This window comes from Trichosurus vulpecula, chromosome 2 (genome assembly GCF_011100635.1).
Source record: "Trichosurus vulpecula isolate mTriVul1 chromosome 2, mTriVul1.pri, whole genome shotgun sequence".
Taxonomy (NCBI): domain Eukaryota; kingdom Metazoa; phylum Chordata; class Mammalia; order Diprotodontia; family Phalangeridae; genus Trichosurus; species Trichosurus vulpecula.
The window spans coordinates 20545089-20566000 of NC_050574.1; the positions used below are offsets into that span (position 1 = coordinate 20545089).

At 45.5% G+C, this 20912-nt stretch overlaps 1 protein-coding gene across 4 annotated transcripts in view; it reads left to right on the forward strand.

Moving 5' to 3' along the window:
* Positions 1 to 20912, forward strand: part of LOC118839176 (alpha-enolase-like) — a 35708-nt gene that overhangs the window by 7455 nt on the left and 7341 nt on the right. For 3 of the 4 annotated variants that reach the window (XM_036746623.1, XM_036746624.1, XM_036746625.1), the window contains exons 3-6: positions 4616 to 4711; positions 13062 to 13120; positions 17080 to 17149; positions 20729 to 20862. In XM_036746623.1, the coding sequence (XP_036602518.1) occupies positions 4616 to 4711; positions 13062 to 13120; positions 17080 to 17149; positions 20729 to 20862 (359 nt within the window). Of the gene's footprint in view, positions 1 to 4615; positions 4712 to 13061; positions 13121 to 16766; positions 16873 to 17079; positions 17150 to 20728; positions 20863 to 20912 lie in introns of those variants that run through there. The other variant, XM_036746626.1, reaches the window with a different exon arrangement.

Below are 20912 nucleotides of genomic sequence, written 5' to 3' on the forward strand. Positions count from 1 at the left end.
GTCGTTGGAAGTGGCCAAGCAAAGCCTAGGTGAAGGGATGGCAGCATGCATTTATTAAGCTCCTACAATGTGCCAAGCCCTTTACAAATATCATCTCATTTGATCCTCATAACAACCTTGCAAGGCAGGTGCTATTATTATCCCATTTTACCATGAGCAAACTGAGGTAGACCAAGATTAAATGATTTGCCCAAAGACACACAGCTAGGAAGTATCTGCGGCTGGATACAAATGCCAACATTCCTGACTCCAAGCCCAGAGCTCTACCCGCTGCACCACCCCACCTCAAACTTTGTGGCCGCCTCTCCAAGGGAGTATAATAGAGAGTCTTTCTCCATAGAGTGCAAGCTTAGACTGAATGACTTCTTAAGTCCCAACTGTTATGACTCACTTAGAAAGGGGGCGTTGGAGGAAAGCCTCGGAGCCGCATGCCTATAGAAGGAGGCTTTTTGTCCATGGGGGAACAGCAAATACTGTCCTCATTGAAGAGACATTTCCCTTTCTTCCTTATTGTCTTTCTTCTGAGCCTCTTAAGCTCTCTCTGCAGTGCCCACTTACAATGTGGTGGTGGTTTTTAAATCTCCCTGTAGAGTAACGATCAGGATAGGACTTTAAGAAATTCTCATCACCAAAAGCTCTATGCCAAATAATATAAACTTAAATCTCACGAAGAGCCAAAAGACTGTGTGACAGCAGAAATGAGCATATTTTTACCTGACACCCCCAGAAGCTTCTCAGCTGGTAGCAAAACAGTTCAACAGCATCTGCGACCCGTAGTTTGAGAAATGCTGGTGGGGTCATGAGTGGAAAAAGTTTAAGAAGCCCTCCGTTAGACAACTCCTTTTTTTCCTCCTCAGTGGAATCATTTCCTTTTAGTGTCTCCATGCAGAATGTCATTCTTTAGAAATTCCCATTTCTCCCAGACTTAGCCTGACATCCACTATAGACTTGTAAGTCATGGATTCCTACCCCTGTTGTCTCTGAGCCCATGGAAATCTGTTCTCCTACAATCTAGGGAGTGTGACAGATTATGTCCAGGTTTTTCCTATCACATATTCCAAAATAGAATGTTCACTTCCTCCCAAGTTTCCAGTCATTTCCACTTCAGCAAACAGTTTTTGCTCATTAGTGAGGATCAGATCCAAAATAGATGTTTCCTTCTTTCATTTCTCTGCTCTTTGAAGATAAAATTGTCATTAAGTTATTAGCTGTCCTGCTGTGGTGAAAGAGAATTTCCAGCAGAAATATGGACCACTACTTAATATGTCATCCTTCCACGCTACATTTATAATCATTTTCCTAATTTCCTCCTGTATGTCTTCCATCTGTCAAAGCATTCTGAAATTTACTACGATATCTGTTGTTTCTCTCTGCCTCTTGTCCTTCACCCAGATGACCTCCACCAGGCTCTGCCCCTCCCCTTATTACTGGATTTTCCTTCATGAGTACATCCTTTTAACATATTCCATCCCCATTTCCTTCTCCCTATCATGATTGCTTTTGAATAAGGTATCCTCTATCAAAACTAATTCAAGTCATGGATCTCACCCTCCCAAGGTTCAGTAGTAGCTATGAAGTCTCTATACATCATGGTCTCTAGATCACCTAACCTGCTGCTCATACTTTGTGCATTTAAACGTGTATAAACCACTGGAACCACGGTGTTTACTGGTGGCTTCTTTCTTAGATTTGATCTCCGGTGATTTCTGAATGTCTACTGCTCTTCTCCTTACATAGTAATTCCTTCTAGGTGGTGCCGTCTTTCGGGTTTTCATAAGCAGCTTAACTTTTTCCTTTTCAGTTTGAAGTCTTCTTGTTATTAAATGTGCAAGACCCTACACAGATATATTCTTACCAGCCTTTAAGAATAACCGCCCCACCCCCACCCCCGCCTAAGAGCATGTTATTATTTTAAGCTGTGGTCCGGAAATCCTAATCCCGTTTTTAGACACTATTTTATTGATCTCTTCACTTTCCAATCCAAGCGGAATGAGAATGGGAATCCTCTCTATAACTGCCCCAATTATTGCCCCATCCCATCACCACTGGAAAACTTGCAGTAAACTCAGCCTTACAGTAGAATCATCACATTTCATAATTGTTAAGGAGCTCATAGATTTAGAGCTGAGAGGTTAAGTTAGAGATTATCTAGTCCAAGGTCACACAAGTAGTGAGGAACAGAGCCAAGATCTGAACCCAAGTCCTCTAACTCCAAATCCAGTGATCTTTACCCTGCGCCATCCTGCCTGGGTGAGTCAGTAATGTGGCATCAGAAAAAACAACTGGTGTTACTTTATGCAGCATTAAAAGGGACATCATACCCAGAACAAAGGAGAGAGAGCTCCTCAGTGCTTGGAGCAGTCCCTGGTACATGCATAGTATCTAATGACTTAACAGCCAATTTTTAAATGCCATACAAATACTACCTGTCAAATAATTTCAGTACTCATTAACATGCCGTTAATTTGACTTAATAGTTCTTCTATACCAAGCCCTGGGCAAGCCACAAACTAGGTTTAGTTCTGGGTTCCATATTTTAAGAAAATCTAGAACACATCCAGAAGAGGGTTACCAGGAGAAAATTACAGAGCACACAATTAGAGAATCAGTTGAAGGAACCTATGGGTGTTTAGCTTCTGGAAGAGAAGACTTGGGTGACCAGAATATTCCATTCAATATTTGAAGTGCTGGCAGGTGGAAGGGACGGTGGGGCTCTTTCTGCTTGGCTCTAGTGGTGTTTCAACAATCTGGCTAGCAGCTTCTGTGGGGGTATAAGATCTACCCACAGCCAGCACCCAGAAAGCTGCCAACAGCACAGGTTCTTTTGATCTGCCTTAATAAGGAAAGCAAGGTTAAAGGGGTTGACAAGCTTACTTTAATTCAGCACACAAATATCATTCACTTAGTTCAGGGGAAGAAGCCAGCACACTGAACTTCAGAGCAAAATACAAACAAATCACAAACATCAACAGACAGACCCAATACAATTCATAGTTACCAACATCTAGGTTCAGCTCGGGAGCTCAGAACAAGGGCTGGCCCAGAGTCACGAGCCACCACTGCTGCAGGAAAGAGCTCCAAGGAACAGACAGCCAATCCCTGGTTTTTATATCTTTTTCAGCATCAGGGGTGAGTGACACATGCGACCTAGAATCCTCACAAAGAGGCAGACTTAAACCCACGTGGGTGGATCTTATACCCCCACAGAAGCTGCTAGCCAGATTGTTGAAACACCACTAGAGCCGCTCTCCCAGACATGTAAACCAGGCCCTCCCTGGAATTAGCCCCACCTTGGGCCCCACCTTAGTTGCCAATCCACACTCACTAAGGTTTTACACCTAATAGGGGTTTGGGCCTGGGGCTTAGCACCTAGTAAGGCTCAATGAATTACTCAAAGGGAACAAAAGCCAAACTATTCAAGGGCACTTGTTGAACTAAGTGCTAAGGAGCCCATTTTTGGTTACCCACGCAAGTGGGTAGAACTAGAAACAGTGGGTGGAAGTTTTAAGAGCATTAAAAGTTTGGTGTAAGAACAAACTTCCTAACAATTGGAGCGTCCCAAAAGTGGAATGGATTTCCTTGGGAAATAATGTGTTATTTCTCACTAGAGGCCTTCAGACAGAGGCCGGTTGGCCACTCATTGTTAGTAATAGATTTTGCTGCCCAACTTCCCATTACCATTCCCAAAGCCATGAAATAACTTCAACTTGAATTTGTCAAAGTTCTTTATTGACACACAGCTCCCGTTAAAATGTATGGAAGATGGGTTTATTGCGTACATATGGTTTTGAGTCCTCCCATTAACATCTGAATGCCAGACATTAAGTTCATGAAGTCACTCAGTGGTCCCTGCTGGGTGGTACACCTTAATTCTGTATCCTCGGTCCCTGGTAATTCACACGCATCAGCATTGCAGCCATCGCCCAGCCTCTGCCCCTTTCTCTTCCCCAACGTTAGCTTCATGGGGATGCTGACCACATGCTTGCTGCTGTGTGTTTGGGATCTGCTGCTCTTCCGGCTTTGTAGCCATAATTCTTCCTGATTATCTCTAGTCTAGTCCTGACAACATTAATGCTTAGACTGTAACCCGAGCAGGAGTTGGGGGTGGGGCGGGGCAAGAGAGCAGACTCGAAGTTTTCCTTAAGCCCCTACTTGCCTTAATGGACTTTGTCCTGAGACCTGAGCCAACTGCTGTCCAGGCCAGATCATTCCAACCCTTAGCCAGGTTAACCCTGTGGCTAGCACGAAATTGTAGGAGAACAGAGGATCTCCAGGGTCCCTCCCGGGTCTTCAAATAGTGAAATCTGCCTGTCAGACTTGTGTCCATTGCTCTGTGTTCTGCCCTCCAGAGCCCCAAAGAGCCACCCCAATCCCCCTTCCACATAGCATTCCTTCAAATACCATGGCATGCCTTTTCCCTAAATCTTCTCTAGGCCAAATAGCCGGTTCTTTCAGTTGCTCATCATACGGCATGGCTTCTAGGCCACTCACCATCCTTTTTGCTCTTACCTTGTGAGTGGGAGAGGAAACTACCCACGTGGGGGTTTGATGTCCATGCTAGCTGACCTCACGTCTTCATTTATTCCTCTGTTCTGTCCTTTTCCTTGTCATACAGGTCTCTTCCGAGCCGCTGTGCCCAGTGGTGCCTCTACTGGCGTCTATGAAGCCTTAGAACTCCGAGATGGTGATAAGAGCCGCTTCCTAGGGAAAGGTAAAAGAATTGGCAGCATCCTATCTCCTCATAGGAAGCATCTTAAACTACAAAATCTGGTGCTCTTCCTCCAGCTTCCATAGATTTCCACCTGTTATTTATTTGTGGTTGTATATGAGAAGTCTCTAACCCCAGGCACTTACTCTTGATGGCAAACATATACATACATACATACATATATATATGTCATTAGACTTTGTAGAAAAATTGCATTTCTTAGCTTTTCATGATTCTCTTAGCTTATGATTTCAGAATCTTCACGTGTTTTGTAGCACATTCTTATTGAAGCATATGGCACTTAAGGAGTGGGAAAGCAACAGGGAGTGCAGAACGTGGGGTTCCAATCCCAGGCTTGGCACAGCCTCAGCCTGAGCAAATCCCCTTCAGTTTCCACAAATGGCACAGCATAATTCTCTGCTAGTCCTTAAATTCACAGGATTGCTTTAAGAAAAGTGCCCCGCAGATTGTAGAGTGCTACATAAATTGAGCTGTTAATGTTCGTGAAATACTAGGTTAGACAGATAAAGTCAGACTGAGGACCTGGGGCCTATTAATTTGACTTAGTAGCTGCCATCAAAGGCAGTGGGGTATAGTAGAAAGAAAGCTGGGCTGGGGATCGGGAGAGTCCAGTGCTTCCTAGCTCTGGGTTTACTGGCAGGACACTTCGACTCCGGAGCCTGTATAAACGAGGGAGCATAGTGCCCAGAGCAGCCGCCTCACAGGTTTCCCTTCACTAGAGATCTTCCAACAAGCACCCAATTGGATTCCGTATAGTGGTATGTCACAGAGTGGATTCCAGTGACTCATACCTTGGTAGGCCCCAGGCAGCACTGATTGCCTCAGCACACTTTCTTTGACATCTCTTACTATTCGATGAGATACTGTGACATCATTAAATTCCCATTTCTGCCACTCCCAGAGCAGTAGCTTGGCTTTTGGTCATCTAGGCCTAATTCTCTGGCAGTCATAGGCCATCCTTTTGGCCATCAGTAGAGGGCATTTATCACCATCCTGCAGCCAGTCATCCCTTTTATACCTGGCTATAGAGGATTGGCTCAAGCCATGGAGTTTAGTTGCAGATGTTTCCAGAGGAATCCCAAGACTGCCACACTTTCCCACATCACAGGCCCCTCTTGGAGTCCCATCACTTTCACATCCTCTCTAGTAACCACTACAGTTTTTGAATGGATAGGACTAGGAGACAGACAGGGTGTTTGCATTCATTGTGCTTTTTCCTGGTCTATGCTATGTGCTGGCCACATCCAAAGAATTACAGTGAACTGAAGACATTTCAGGGATTTGATGATGATTCTCAGAGTTGGCCTGTACAGCTCTCTGCCTGCACTACTGCCTCTGTCTGGGAGCATTCGACTTGGTGCCCAGAGTGTAGAGGTAAGGGGTTTCTTGCCTACCCAACCCTGAAAGGTGCTCCATAAAACCAGTCCTTTTAGTGGTAGCCTATTGAAAGGCCCCAAGCTCAACCTTACGGTTCCTAGAATGGGTCTCACTCTTCGTGAGTCCCCGCATGGTAACTGACCTTGGTTTCTGGTAGTCCCCATTTTTCCTTGTACAAAACTGCCCTTGGGCTCTCCAGACTGGCATCTGTGCCTACTTGGCAGAAGCTTACCTGAATCAACAAAGGCAGCACAGGTGTGTGTGTATTTGTGAGGCAATTAAAGAGATTCTGGAAGATCTGGTCGCTTTTCTCATTTCAGCAATCTCCTTTGTGCAGAACGCTGTTTCTGAATTTCTCTTGTGTTCTTCTTCTTCTTATTTCTTCTGAGAAGACATCCATGGGGCAGGTGACAGGCTGACTATGTGTTATTGGCATAGTTTTTCACAGATCTTCAAAATTACTACCAATGCCAAAAATGGATTCAGTTGATAAATGATAATTAACATTTGCACAGCACTTCAAACTTCACAGAGTGCTTTACAAATACCTCATGTTATCCTCACAACAACTTTGAGAAGTAACCATCGCTCTCATCCTCATTTTATAGTTGAAACTAGGGTAGAACAATTAAGTAACTTGCCCAGGGTCCCAGAGCTAATAAGTGTCTGAGGCAGTATTTGAATTCGGGTCTTCCTATCTCCGGGTCAGGTGCTCTGGTCGCTGTACCACCTTTAGATGTGGTCAGGCAGTAAGTGCCCCTCTTTCCAGGGTCAGTAACCATGCCCTACTGAGATAGCGACCCTTACATATTTAAAAGATGTTCTGAAAAACAAGAACAAACATTTCTATTAAGCACGTACTGTGTAAAGGACACTTTGGTAAGCTCCTGAAATATAGAAACACAAATGGTTCCCCTTCTCAAGAAGCTTACACTCTGCTGACTCTTGGTCTTAGACGTCTCTAGATCATAAGGCTCCAACTGTTCTAGTTCAGATGTCTTGAGGACATGTGACACTGGGGATAGAGCACTGAACTTTGAGTCTTGATGGCCTGAGTCAAGCCTGCCTCAGACACTTTCTCTGTGACCCTGGGAAAATCACTTAAGCTCTCTGTGCCCCCTCTGTAAAACGAGACAGTGGAATATGATGAACTCCAAAGTCCCTTTTGGTTTTAAATCATCAGATCATTTAAACACCTTCCCAAACACAATGATGTCATCAAGGGGGACCAGACGATATTCACATTGTATGCTGCTCGTTCCGCAAACAGATGACGTGGAAATCCCTTGCATGTGCTCAGATTTGTAGACACACACACACACACACACACACACACACACACACACACATCTGACAAATGGAGGCAGCTGTTTTATCTTCATTTACCATGGGATCTAAAATAATAATCATGGGTAGCATTTATACAGTACTTTGCCTACATGGATCTCCTCTGGACTTCTTCACAACCATAAGAAGTGAGTTCTCTTATTATCCCCATTTTACAGAGGAGGAGACTAAGGCTAGTAGATGTTAAGTGACTTGCCCAGGGTCACACAAAGGTTTCTGAGGCAGGCGTCCTCCTGACTCCCAAGTCCTGCCCCACCACCAAGCTGTTCCACTGATAATGTTCACTGCACAGGCCTAACGTTGAGAGCCACTGACTGCCAGACATTTTGGCCTCGTACTATGGCGTGCTAATCCACCTTATTTCATGTATGAACTGTCTGGCAGTTTCTTCATCTTCTTTCCTACCAGAACCACAAGCAGTGCCTAAGATTTACAGGACTAAATAACAGTGCCCTTGAGGGCTCTTTCCGGCACTTCCATGGTATGTCCGAGGCCTCAGAAGGGGTCCTTTGTCAATACTATTCTCGAGATTGCTCAGCAGTCAACAAGCTAGTATGTGTATTTAATTCAACAAATGTATGTGAGGCAGTGGCGGCGATACAGAGACAAAAACAAAACAGGCCCTGCTTTCTCTCAGAGAGCTTACATTCTGTTGGAAGATACACCGTGTTCAGAGGTAAATAAATACCATGTGTACATAGTCACTTCAAGAGGGAGCATTCGACTTGGTGCCCAGAGCATAGAGGTAAGAGGTTTCTTGCCTACCCAACTCTGAAAGGTGCTCCATAAAACCAGTCCTTTTAGTGGTAGCCTATTGGAAGGCCTCAAGCTCAACCTTATGGTTCCTAGAATGGGTCTCACTCTTCATGAGTCCCTGTGTGGTAAATGACCTTGGTTTCTGGTAGTCCCCATTTTTCCTTGTACAAAACTGCCCTCAGGCATATGTGCCTACTTGGCAGAAGCTTACCTGAATCAACAAAGGCTTAGATCAGGAGCAGATGGTCCCTGAGCTGTGCTTGGAAGGAAGCGAGGGATTTTAAGAGGCAGAAGTGAGATGGGAGCATTTTGGTTGTGGAGGACACAAGCCCAGAGCTGGTTATGGTTGAATGCCATCTCTGGGGAACACTTACGGGCCGGTCTGATTGGAAAAGAGCGTTCCCCTTGTTTCATTCATGCAATGAAAACGCAAGAGACCTAAAGGGGATTTTCGCCCTCAGGTGACCTTTTCCCTAAAGTACTAGGGAGTCTTCCTAATCAAACCTCTTAGAACCCACCAATGATGCAGAGGACTCTAGGAGTGGCCTCGAAGTTTGGACTGGCAGAAAACTTCTGTGTAGTCTGCCAGAACCCCCTTCTTTTTCTTAAAGATGTTTAGCTACTGGGGTCATGCTTGCTGGCCACCATGCCTGGCGAGAGCTTGAAGGAGATTTGAATTTGTTCCAGTCAGAGTAGAATCCCCAGGCATAGCACAGTCATGTTTGCCTTTTTCTTAGAAAAATCATACGCGCTATGACATACCCCTGTTTTGGTAAGTACCCTTCACTGAAGCTGCGGGAGCCTAGTCCTCTCAAAAGAAACGCCTCTAGAGACACGTGCTTCCAGTCTGACTGACAGAATGACTCTCAGTGACAGCCTGGCAGGCTCTCTCGTGCACAGCCAAACCTTCTTAGACTTATTGTCCTGTGAGTCCTGGAGGAATGGCTCCGGAGTCTTTGCCTCTGGCCCTTTTACCCGGCACCCTGTGGCAGATGCTGAAGTTAGGCAGGAAGCTGTGGGTATAGATCTTACTTGGGACATTTGTTAGCTATTTCGTCGTCTGTAAAATGATACAGTAACGTCAGTGCTCTACTCGCTGCGCCGCCTAGCTGCCCCCGCTAAGCACTTTTTTTAAAGGAGGTGGTAGACTAAATAAGTTTGGGAATCTTGTCCTACTACTACACTGTGCTAAGCGCTGGAGATACAAAGAAAGGCAGAAGACAGCCCCTGACCTCAAGGGAACTCCCAGTCTAACGGGAGACAACGTGTAAACGACTGTGTACAAACAGAATACACACAGGATAAACAGGAAATTATTCAAAGCGGGAAGGCACCAGAGCTGAGAGACTGGGAAAGGGTTTCTGTAGAGGGTGAGATTTTGGTTGAGACTTGAAGGAAGCCAGGGAAGCCGGGAGGTAGAGATGAGGAAATTGAGTGTTCCAGGCATGGGGGACAGCCAGAGAGAAGACCCAGAGCCAGGAGATCTTGTTCATGGAACTGTCAGGAGGCCAGTGCCACTGAATCAAAGGGGACATGTAGGGTGTCACCTATAAGACTAGAAAGGTGGGAGGGGCTAGGTTCTCAAGGCCTTTGAATGCCAGGCAGGGGATTTTGCGTTGTATCCTGGAGGTTTGAGTGAGCAGGTGACATGTTGTAAAACTCTAATGAAATAATGTTATGTCCGGCACTTGGCAAACCCTAACGTGTAAACACCAACTTTTAGGATGGTTCTCACAGATGTCCACTGAATCGGAGCTTCTGTGATGCTGGGTTCATTGTCTTTTTGGATGCTCAAAAGTCATGTCCAGAAAGCACAAAATCAGATCAACAGAATAGCAAATGAACAAGGTAGAATCGCACCCAAACCAGAAAAATAAAAGAATTGTGAAAATTGACTGCACGGTGACTTACTACCAAAACCAGAGCATAAAAGAAATAAATACCTTAAAAATATGAAAGAACCAAACTACAAGAAGGCCAAATGTCCAGTGTCCTCAAAAGAAATAGAACTAGCTGAGGAAGAAATCGATTGTCCACCCTGCCCATGCAGATTAACCTCCCCTCCAACAGGTTCCCTCACAGACAGCTCTGTTGGCTGATGGCCTCAGTCCCTCAGCTGGAGCCTCCCCAGTCCCAGCATTCTAGAATGCAGCTTTCACAGCTAGGACAGGCTTGACCAGATTATCCCTCACACTAGTCCCTGGTACTTGAGATGTCAGCACAAGGTCCTTTCTGGCTGATTTGCCTTTCTTCTGACAGCCCTCTTTCCTGGTCTCCCCTGGCAAATTTGATTGTGAATAACTGGGAAGTGCTGCTTTTCAGATAGCTGTAGTTGTCATTAGAGTAATACCAAGGTCCTTTTGAGCATGTGAGCAAGCCTAATGTGGTTTGTGTGCTCTAAGGTTACTGTACCTTTCACCAAGACTTTCTGCAATAAATTTGTACAGAGCTGAAAATGTTTTCTTCCTTCTCTTTGGTCTGCAACATCAGAGCCTCAGTACTCTCTATAAAAGTGACCCGAAGTCTGGCATCATTCCATGCTAAAGGGCTTCTCAGGGGCCCAGAGGAGAGCTGAGACTTTTATGTGGTGGGGCAAAATCTCACCTGGTTTACTAGGAAGCAAGGAGTTGCTAGTTACAAGCACATAAGATAGAAGAAAAAAAGGAGGAAGTGCCAAGCAGGAGAGGGAGCATGGCTAGAACATATAGAGACCATCACCAAAAAAAATGGTAGTCCCCAGAAACCAGAGATGCATTCTTACTACCACAGACTCCTCAGTGCAATCAACAGCTCCTTAACAATCTATATTGGAAAAACTAAATGGATGAAAAATGTCTGTTGTTCAGACTATGACTTGTGATTGAAAGGACAAGTTCAATGCCAGTACTCTTCTAGTGATAATGGGTGACTGTAAATCATGGAACACCATGGTTTCCAAAGAATTGAAATTATGAGTGACCCCAAGTACAGGGGTGTATTGATAATTAAGGTGGGACTTTTTTACAGTTTTGGAATGCTAAATTAATTGTCTTTGATTGAGTCTTACTAGATGCAAAGCCCCAGGCTGGTTAGCAAACTAGTTCGCTAATTTGACAGAGGTGGGAAGCCCCCAGGGACCTAAAGGGAGTTGCTAAGACCAGAGTCAATGGTATGCACCTAAGTTCTGGTCCATCAGCTGATGTTCTAGTAGATAGGATGACCTCTAAGTACTGTATAAAAAGAGAGAACAGAGCTGTTTGCTTGGGGCTCTCACTCCTGGAGGAGTGTTGATGTGAAGACTCTGGGCAGCCGCTCTACAAGCCTCCCGGCTCATCAACCCAGATGTTGATGCTTTCCTGGTAACTATGAATTGTGATTTGGTCTGTTTATATTGTGTATGTTTGTAATTTGTATTTGCTCTCAAGTTCAGGTTGCTGGCTTTTCCTCCTGAACTAAGTGAGTGATATTTGTATGTTGGATTAAATTAAGATTGTTAACTCCTTAAAGTGACTTTCCTTGGTAAAGCAGATCCAGAGAACCTGTGTTAGCAGCCTTCTGTGTGCTGCTTCTTGTTGGGTCTCATACCCCCCAGTAGCAGCTGCTAGCCAAATCGTTGTTACAAGGGGAAAGGCTGTGTAGCATAGTACCTGTGCAGCCCTGCATACAAGTGGCATGATAGGTCCCATCCAGGAAATTTGTGATCAGAAAAGGCCAGTTATGTGGCAAAAATGAAATAAAAGTAGACATCCTGGCTCTGTTAGCCTCCATTAAGAAGGCCCAAGTTAAAAAGTGAATTGTCATTCAAGGAAGGGTGGGGGTAATGGAGGTGGCCATCTAGGCTGTACCTGAAGACTTTCAATAAGGCACAGCCTGCTCCCTCCTGAAGTGGCCTGCTCCACTTTTGCACAGCTCGAGTGGTTACCTCCCCTAAATTTGCCTCTCTCTGTTCTGCCCTCTGGGCCCAGGTAGAATTAAGCTCCCTTTTCCTTTATACAACAACCCTTTGGGTACTTGAGGACAGTTAGTAAGCCTCTTTTTCCACCTCTTTCTCCAAACTGAGCTTCCTAGAACTGTGCAAAGACAGATATGACATTGGTAGAGATGAGCTGGGTAGCCAGGGGACAGGATTTTTGCCTCCACCAACTATGACTGAATCATGGAGAGAGGGGGAGCAAAGAGCTCTGGTCAGGCCCCTGGGGTAGAAGGGATTTGGTGATTTGGCCTTCTGGTCTAGACAGAATATGACTCAGGTGTGTCATCCCTTCCTCATCCTGGAATAATAGTCTGATTGTGCATCAGACACCTGTGAGCCCTGCCCTGGTGCCTCTGGCACCAAGAGCTCCTGAAACTGCCTCTACTCCAAATGATGATGGTGGTACTGGAGTTCCCTTTATACCCCTGAGCAGCTTTTGCTTTTCACTGTTTCTCCATTGCTTTGTGCCCTATACGATGTCTCCTAAGCATGATTTCTTTTCCTTTTTCACTTTTTTTCCTTCTCTGGCAGGATCCCCTCTGCTCCAGTGTCTCCAGAATCATTAAATATGGGAATGAGTTCCTGACAACCCTACCTGGACCCAGCTTAGGGAATGGTCTTTGTAGTTTACGTGGAGATGGTGTTTCCAGGGAACATTTTTAGAAATGAACTTGCCAAAAGGCATTCCAAGAGCATGGCCATCTGTTTGGTTTTAACCTCCTAGCATTCTTAGGTGAAAGCACCCAGATTAGGCAGGAAAGCCCAGAAGATCCAGTGGGAAGAGACAGGCAGAAACTTCAAGGTAGCATATGTGCATACTTGTGTTCCACTCCACTCTAGAACTCCCTTTGGTATGCCTACATATTGATGTCAGTGATTTCATTTCCTTCTTCTTTTCAGGTGTCTCAAAAGCTGTTGAGTTTATTAACCAAACTATTGGCCCAGCCCTGGTTAACAAGGTAGGAGCCTTTCTTATTGTAACTAATGCATAATAATGTAATTAATTGGAGTAGTTCCAAATCCCTGTCATTTTTCTTCCTTGCTTAAAAAAATTTTTTTTAGAAGAGCTGGAAAAATGAGCAGATTTTGAATCCCTGAGAATGGTTTAGTCTACTCTGACCTACTAGGTCCTTTTAATAGGTTGAAATCGGAGGATCTCTGAAAAAATCTGACACTAATGTCGGAGTGACCTATATCCATCTACCTTCCCAAACTTTGAGCATTGGTTGAAATTATAGGGGGGAGAGCTATGAAAGTCTCTCTGTCTCTCCCCCTCTCTCTTCCTTGCCCTCTCCCTCTCCCTCTCTCTCTCTCCCCCTCTCTCTCCCTTGCCCTCTCCCTCTCCCTCTCCCCCTCTCTCCTCCTCTCTCTCCCTTGCCTTCTCTCTCTCTCTCTCTCTCTCTCTCTCTCTCTCTCTCTCTCTCCCTCTCTCCCTCTCTCCCTCCCTCCCTCCTCTCTCTCTGCCTCTCTCTCTCTCTGTCTCTCTCTCTCTCTCTGTCTCTCTCTCTCTCTCTCCCTCTCACACACACACACACCCAGAATGAAGCACAGGATGGAACCTAGAATCGCTGTTCCCTTATTGTGGTTCACTTGACATTTTTATCAGTGAATTGGATGGATAATGATATAGACAGCATCTGGTAGATGACCCAAATGCAGTAGGATTAGCTCATGTAGTGAGTGACAGTCAATATAAAAAATATTTGAGTAGGCTAGACCAGAGATGTCAAACACGAAGCCTGCATGCAGCCTGCAACACTCAGCCTGAACCAGATTAAATTATAATTAGGAAATATTGAACAAAATAAAATACGATAAAATATATGTAACATTACGTTTTAAAACTGAGTCACTATGCAATCCATAGAGACTCTTATGTATGGTTTAGTGACCCCCATTTCTGTTTTGAGTTTGACACCACTGGGCTAGACCATTGGACTGATGAAATGTAATTTAATCTATATTTAATAGGGATAGATGTAAAGTCTTATACTTGGGTTCAAAGTCTCAAGATGAAGGAGGAATAGTAAGACAACAGCTTGCCCAGAAAAGCCCCTAAGGGTTTTTGTTTCCCTACAGGCTTCCCTACAGTTGGCATCATCGGTAGGATATGACAGGTAGCAAAGCACATGGGCTCGGCACACCCTTCTCTGGGCCCCTGCACATGCTTTCCCCACAGCTCTCCCCACATGCACCCCTCTAGAATCCCAGCTTCCACCAGGGCTTCCTCAGAGGCCACCCCCCACACGAGGCCTTTGGCTGCTAGTGTTTCCCTCAGTGTAACGACATTGAAATTATTTTGCCAGTGTTTTGTGTAGACTTATATGTCTGAACATTCCCTCTCCCAGGTGAATACAAACTACTTCGGGGAGAAGTGTTTCTTTTTTGTCTGTATCATCAGCAGCCAGTACATAGATGCCTGACACACAGAAGCCACTTAAGAAACGCTTGTTTGGTTGGGCTTGGCCTGACTAAGAGAGGCTGAGCTTCCCAGAAGAGCACTGTGTATTTAGAGTGGGTAGGAACCATCAAGGTCATTTAGTCCAACCCTATCATTTTAAAGAGGAGGCCCAGGAAAGTTATGTTGGCTATGGTCACATCCAGCTAGAGAAAAAGGCAGAATTTGAACCCAGGTCCTCAGATTCCACCCCCAGGGCTCTCTCTTTCTGTGCTCTGCCCTGTACAGACTCCATTGGGAGCACTGCAGTCAGTTCTGGTACTGGGGGTTAGGAAGGACATAGATAATCAGGCTGGAGATTGTTCTGAAGAGAGGAGTCAAGGCCGTGAAGAGCCTAGAGCTAATGCTGTGTGAGGATAATTTGAGGGAACCTTAGGAGGTTTAGTCTGGAGAAGGGAAAACTCCAAGGGCCATGATGAGCCATCTCCAAGGTCTTAGAAGGCCATCTCATGCGATTTGTTCTCTTTGACCCAGAGGGCAGGATTCAGTTCAGCAAGCGTTGATTAAGGTACCATTCCAGGCTTAATGCGGGGGGGCCGAAGATAGAACTGACACAGTTCCTAGCCTCAAAGAGCTAAGAGAGCTTACGTTGTCCTGGCTGGGATAGAAGTTGCAGAAAGGTCATTGGAGGCTTGGTGCCAGAAAACTTAGTGACCTACCAGAATGGAGCTGCTTCCAGAGGGCCCTCCTAGAGCCTTTGGGAAAGGCTTCTCTGGCAGTCTGGGATTCTGGGACTTTGTCTGAACAGTAGATTTACTATTTTAGGGCTTTAAAAAAAAAAAAAGGGAAAAGATTCCCATCTGAGCCAGGGACAGACATTTTCCCATTTATCTTCTTCCTTAAGGACAAGGTTTCGTCAGGTAATGTAAGCCTTTGTTGTTTCATCTTCCTGACTCCCACCTGACTTATCCCCTGAAATCTTATCATCTTAGAGATTGATTCAGCTCTGATATGTGTGGGTGGAAGGATGGATGTTGTTCAGGCATTTCAATTGGGTCCGACTCTTCATGTCGCCATTCTGGGGTTTTCTTGGCAAAGATAGAGGAGTATTTTGCCATTTCCTTCTCCAGCTCATTTTACAGATGAGGAAACTGAGGCCAACAGGGTTACTTGCCCAGGGTCACACAGCTAGGAAGTATCTGAGGCCGGATTTGGACTCAGAAAGATGAGTCTTCCCAACTCCAGGCCTGGAGCTCTGTGCTCTGTGGCACTACCCCCTAGTTGTCCATAGCAAGCCTTACAACCTTAAAATTTACCTTGGGAGGCTGTTTCCTTCACTCTTGTAGCTCAAATCTTGCCTTATTTGCAGCTCCCAAAAAGATCTCTTGTTCCCTGCATTGCCATGAGTCCAAACCCTCATGCCCAGACCCCAGTCGAATGGCAGCTTTCTGAGGTCAGACTATTTTGTTAATATCTCCACATCCCCAATGTTTTTACAGGCCAGTGAGTAAATGTTTGCTGAACTACATTAAACTGTATTGTTTCCCCTTATAAAAGCCCATGACCATGCCTTGGGAATAGGCTAGGGCAAAGAAAGGCCTTAGAAAATCCTAATTTTGCCAGTATTTATAATAATTAAAGATAAAAGGGTACTTGGAAAAAATTTAAATGACATGATATTTTGAATATGTTGTGGTCCCAGTGTGCTATAATGATGAGAATAACTCTTTTTTTACCAGCTGCTAGAAACTCGTTTCCAGGCGAGCTCAGCAGGGCTGGTGGAGCAGGTGGCCCTCCGGTACTGCCCTGGGAACCGTGGCGGTGAGAGGAGAGGATGAAAAATGCTCTTGAAGCTAGAAACAGACTGAAGGCAAAGCGCATGCTCTGCTTCATTATTCTTTACTGTCGAGAACAGTCCTATGCACATGGCTGTTCAGTGTTTATTGATTTCTTTACTCCGGACAGATGCAGTCTGGCATAATGAACATGATGAGCTTGGAATTAGGAAGGCCTGGGTTCAAATCCAACCTCTGACACTTGTTCCCATTTGGAGCTGGGGCACCTCAGCCAAGCTCGGTGCCTCAAGCAGACTCCCTAAGATTTAACTACTAAATCATGGAGGGCTTGGGATCTGCACTGGGGGTGGAGGGAGTGCCCGTCACTGTCCAAATCTCCCTCACACATTCACAGAGATCATCCTGACAATGCCTGATAATCCATCAGATGCCGTCTTAGTAGAGAGAAGGAAAACTGTGACACGAAATCCAGTCCCGTGCATCTTTATCACCCTGCGCCGTCACACTGAGATCAGAGGTAGGAGGAAACAGCGGCTCATGTGCCCGAGATTTTCACTGAATTGACTTACTGGCTTCTCCCTTTTTTCTTAAGCCCAATCAGATGTGTGTCAGCTGATCATTGATTAACAATTCTGAAGAGAGCCCTGCTATTGGATCCCCGCCTTCGGGCTGCAGTCCTGGGGGTCTTGTCTTCCCTACAGCTCCCCTGTCTTCTACCTTACAGAAACTTAGTGTCCTGGAGCAGGAGAAAATCGACCACCTGATGTTGAGCATGGATGGCACTGAGAATAAAAGTGAGTCACTAACTCAGAAATGAGAAGTCAAGTCAGCAAGCATTTGTGAAGCACCTACTATGTGCTATGTGCTACTATGTGCTGGGGATGTGAAAACAGTCCCTGCCCTCCTGAAGCTCACAGTCTAATGGCAACAGCAGCTGTGTACAAACAAGATAGAGACAGTGCAGATGGGGACTAGACTGGCCGAAGGCCCTCCCCAGCATTGAAGCATGATCAGCAATGGCTTCTTGCAGAAGGGGCTGGGGGGGGGGGGGTGAAGAGCAGGGAAACCTGCAGGGAGGGACCTGGAGAAAGAGCATTCCCAGCCTAGGGACAGGTTGGGAGCTGGGTCCACCTGGAGGTCCGAGAATCTCCTTGTGGAATCTTGAGAAAAAGATGCATGTCTTTGCATAGTCTTCCCTGAAGGTGAATAAGTGGACTTCTTGAGGTTCCTTCTAGTTTGGAAAAACAACTTCAATTCTTTTGTGTCTAGAAGGTCAGTGGCTTGTCTGGTTCCTCTCCAGCAGTAGCCATACAGAAATCTCAGGGTTTTGACTGTTTTGGGGATCTGGCAGCCAGGTGGTTCAGTGGCCTGGAGTCAGGAAGACATCTTCTGAGTTCAAATACGGCCTCAGACATGTCTAACAGGGTGACCCTGGGCAAGTCACTTTACCCTGTTTGCATCAGTTTCTTCATCTGTAAAGTGGAGAAAGAAATGGCAAACCACTCCAGTATCTCTGCCAAGAAAACCCCAAATGGGGTCATGGAGAGTCAGACACAACTGAAAATGCTTGAAGGGATGAACAAGTGTTCTGTTGCCCAGCGTGGTTGTCCTGGAGCCCCTTGCTGTATGCACATCCTTTCCTGCCATATGTTTTTAGGTAGCATTTAACAGGTTCAGAATGGAATTCACTTTCCTTTGTATCCCAGAAATGTACACAATCCGAGAGACAGTAGGACAAAAGATATTCCTGCTGCTCAGCCTTCGGGAGCTCAGCTTCCCCCCTCCCCTAGACCTGCAGTGCACCCTTCTGACTGCAGGCCTCCTTCCCCAGCCCTCAGACTCAGGCTCTCTCCCTTGGATATGTTTATCTGTTTGCAGATTGTATTCTGCCCTGTCCCCTCTTCTGGGCAAGCTAAGCAATTTAAGGTCACCAGGAGATCTCTATCTCCCTCTCCCTCTCTCTCTCTCTCTCCCTCTCTCTCTCTCTCCCTCTCTCCCTCTCTCCCTCTCTCCCTCTCTCTCTCTCCCCTCCTCCTCCTCCTCCCACCCTCCCTCTCCCTCCCCCCTCTCTTTCTCCCCCTCTCCCCTTTTCTCCTCCCCCCTCTCTCCCTCCCCTCTCTCTCCCCCCTCTTCTCTCCCTACATCTCTCTCTCTCTCTCTACCTTTTTCTCTCTCCCTCCCCCCTCTCTTTCTCTCCCTCTCTCCTTTTCCCCTTCCCCCTCCCCTCCCCCCTCTCTCGCCTCCTTCTCCACCTTCCCCTCCCTCTCCCTCTGTCTGCAGTAGCTAGCCCAGTGCTTTGTACACAGTAGCTACTTAATAAATCTTGTCTGCTGAATTCAGTTGGATTTGCCCTGACAAGAATTGCAGAACTCTAGAGGGAAAGGTTTGCTATGGGAAATAGCTAGTGTGTGTTTCATGGTTTAGAATCCCTGGTTGGCGAATTTGCTGAAGCTGAAATTCAGATCCCATTCCCTTGGCTGAGGAAATCAACTGAAGTGTCATCTTCCTCCTCCTGTTTAGAATTCTCCCTGGCCAAACAGGAGATGGCTTGTGTTTCTGATTGGCAGACCCTCCCAGGCCTCTGTTCCTTCACTGCTCCTTGTGCAAGAAATGAACTAATTAATTGACTTGCTGGCTTCTCCCTCTCAGATTTTTTTTAAGCCCAATCAGATGTGTATCGGCTGATCACTGATTAACCGTTCCGAAGAGACCCCTGCTGTTGGATCCCTGCCTGCAGGCAGCAGTCCTGGGGGCCTCATCTTCCCTGCAGCTCCTGTCTCTTCTATCTTACAGAAACTTAGGCCCCTTCAAAGCCGGGTGAATCCCTCTTATCTCTTATAGCCCATTTTAAACATCGCCTCCTCCTGGAATCCTTAACTGAGCCACCAGGGATAACAGGCTTTGCCTTCGGACTTCCCAGTGCACTTTATAGTCCCTCCAATGTACTTAGCATTTTACATGTCTTTTACCACCATGTGTGTTGCTGTCATGCCTTACTAAACTGTAAGTATCTTGAGGACAGAGACTATGAAAACCTTTTTATCTCCCCCCAGCCCAATGCACACAGTAGTGTTATGTACACGAATAGGCATTTAATAAATGTTTATTGGCTAATATTGTGCTTTATCAAGGTCAATAATTAACAGATTGCACATTTATTTAAATTGTGTTTTTTTTAAAAGTCCATACCCTTTGACCTAGAGATTCCATTGCTAGGTATATACCACAAGGAAAGCTCTCATATATCCGCATATATTTATAGCAGCACTCTTTATGGCAGCAAAGAATTGGGAACAAAGTAGATAGGTTGGCAGCTAGGTGGCCACAGAGTCCTGGGCCTGAAGTCAGAAAGATTCATCTTCCTGAGTTCAAATCTGGCCTTGGATACTTCCTAGCTGTGTGGCCCTGGGCAGGCCACTTCACCCCATTTGCCTCAGTTTCCTCATCTGTAAAATGAGCTGAAGGAGGAAACAGCAAACCGCTCTAGTGTCTTTGCCAAGAAAACCCCAAATGGGGTCACAAAGAGTCAGACATGACTGAACAACAGACAGCTTGCCTATTGACTGAGGAAAAGATAAACAAATTGTGGCACATAAATGCAATTGTTTCACTATTAAAAATTATAGATATGATGAATACAGAAAAGCATGGAAAAGCTCGTTTGAGCAGAACCACAAATACCATGTGCACAATTGACCACTACGAGAGAACCAACAAGAACGCTGGATAATGACTATAATGACCAGGCTTGGCCTGGAGGAGGAGATAAGAAAATGCATTGCAGAAGTGGGAGGAGAGGCTAGCATGTTGCCTGGACTGTCCGACTCAGTTGATGTATTGGTTTTGTTGTTACTTCTGTCGTGTCCTGACCCTCCATGACCCCATTTGGGGTTTTCTTAGTGAAGATCCTAGAGTGGTTTGCCATTTTTTCTCCAGCTCATTTTACAGATGAGGAAACTGAGGCAAACAGTGTTCAGTGACTTGCCCAGGGTCACCCTGCTAGTAAGTATCTGAGGCCGGATTTTAAATCTGGTATTCCTGACTTCAGGCCAAATTATTTGTTTCTCTCTTTTTATTCTTTGTTACAAGGAATGGGCTCACTAGGAAGGAGGGGGAAGGAAGCAGGGAAGAAAATATTTGGGACTGAAGGTGATACAAAAGCAAAAGATAGCAGTGCAAATTTGCTTTGTTTAAATAAAGAATTTTTTTGGAAGAACTACTATATTCTCCCATAAACGGTTTTCAGTGTCACATGCAGAATAGGCCTTTGTTGTTATTGTGTTAAAAAACAGCAACAGAAAAAAAAAATAGGAGTCAGATGGATGATCTCTAAAGAAATTTCTTGTTTTAACAGATCTCTTGTCCTGTTTCAGGTAAATTTGGTGCAAATGCCATACTTGGAGTGTCTCTGGCTGTTTGCAAGGCTGGAGCTGCTGAGAGAGGTGTCCCCTTGTACCGCCATATTGCTGACCTAGCTTGTAAAGAAGAGATCATTCTACCTGTACCCGTAGGTTTCTTGTTTAGACCTCTCTAGCTTAGGGCCTCTAAATTCTGTCT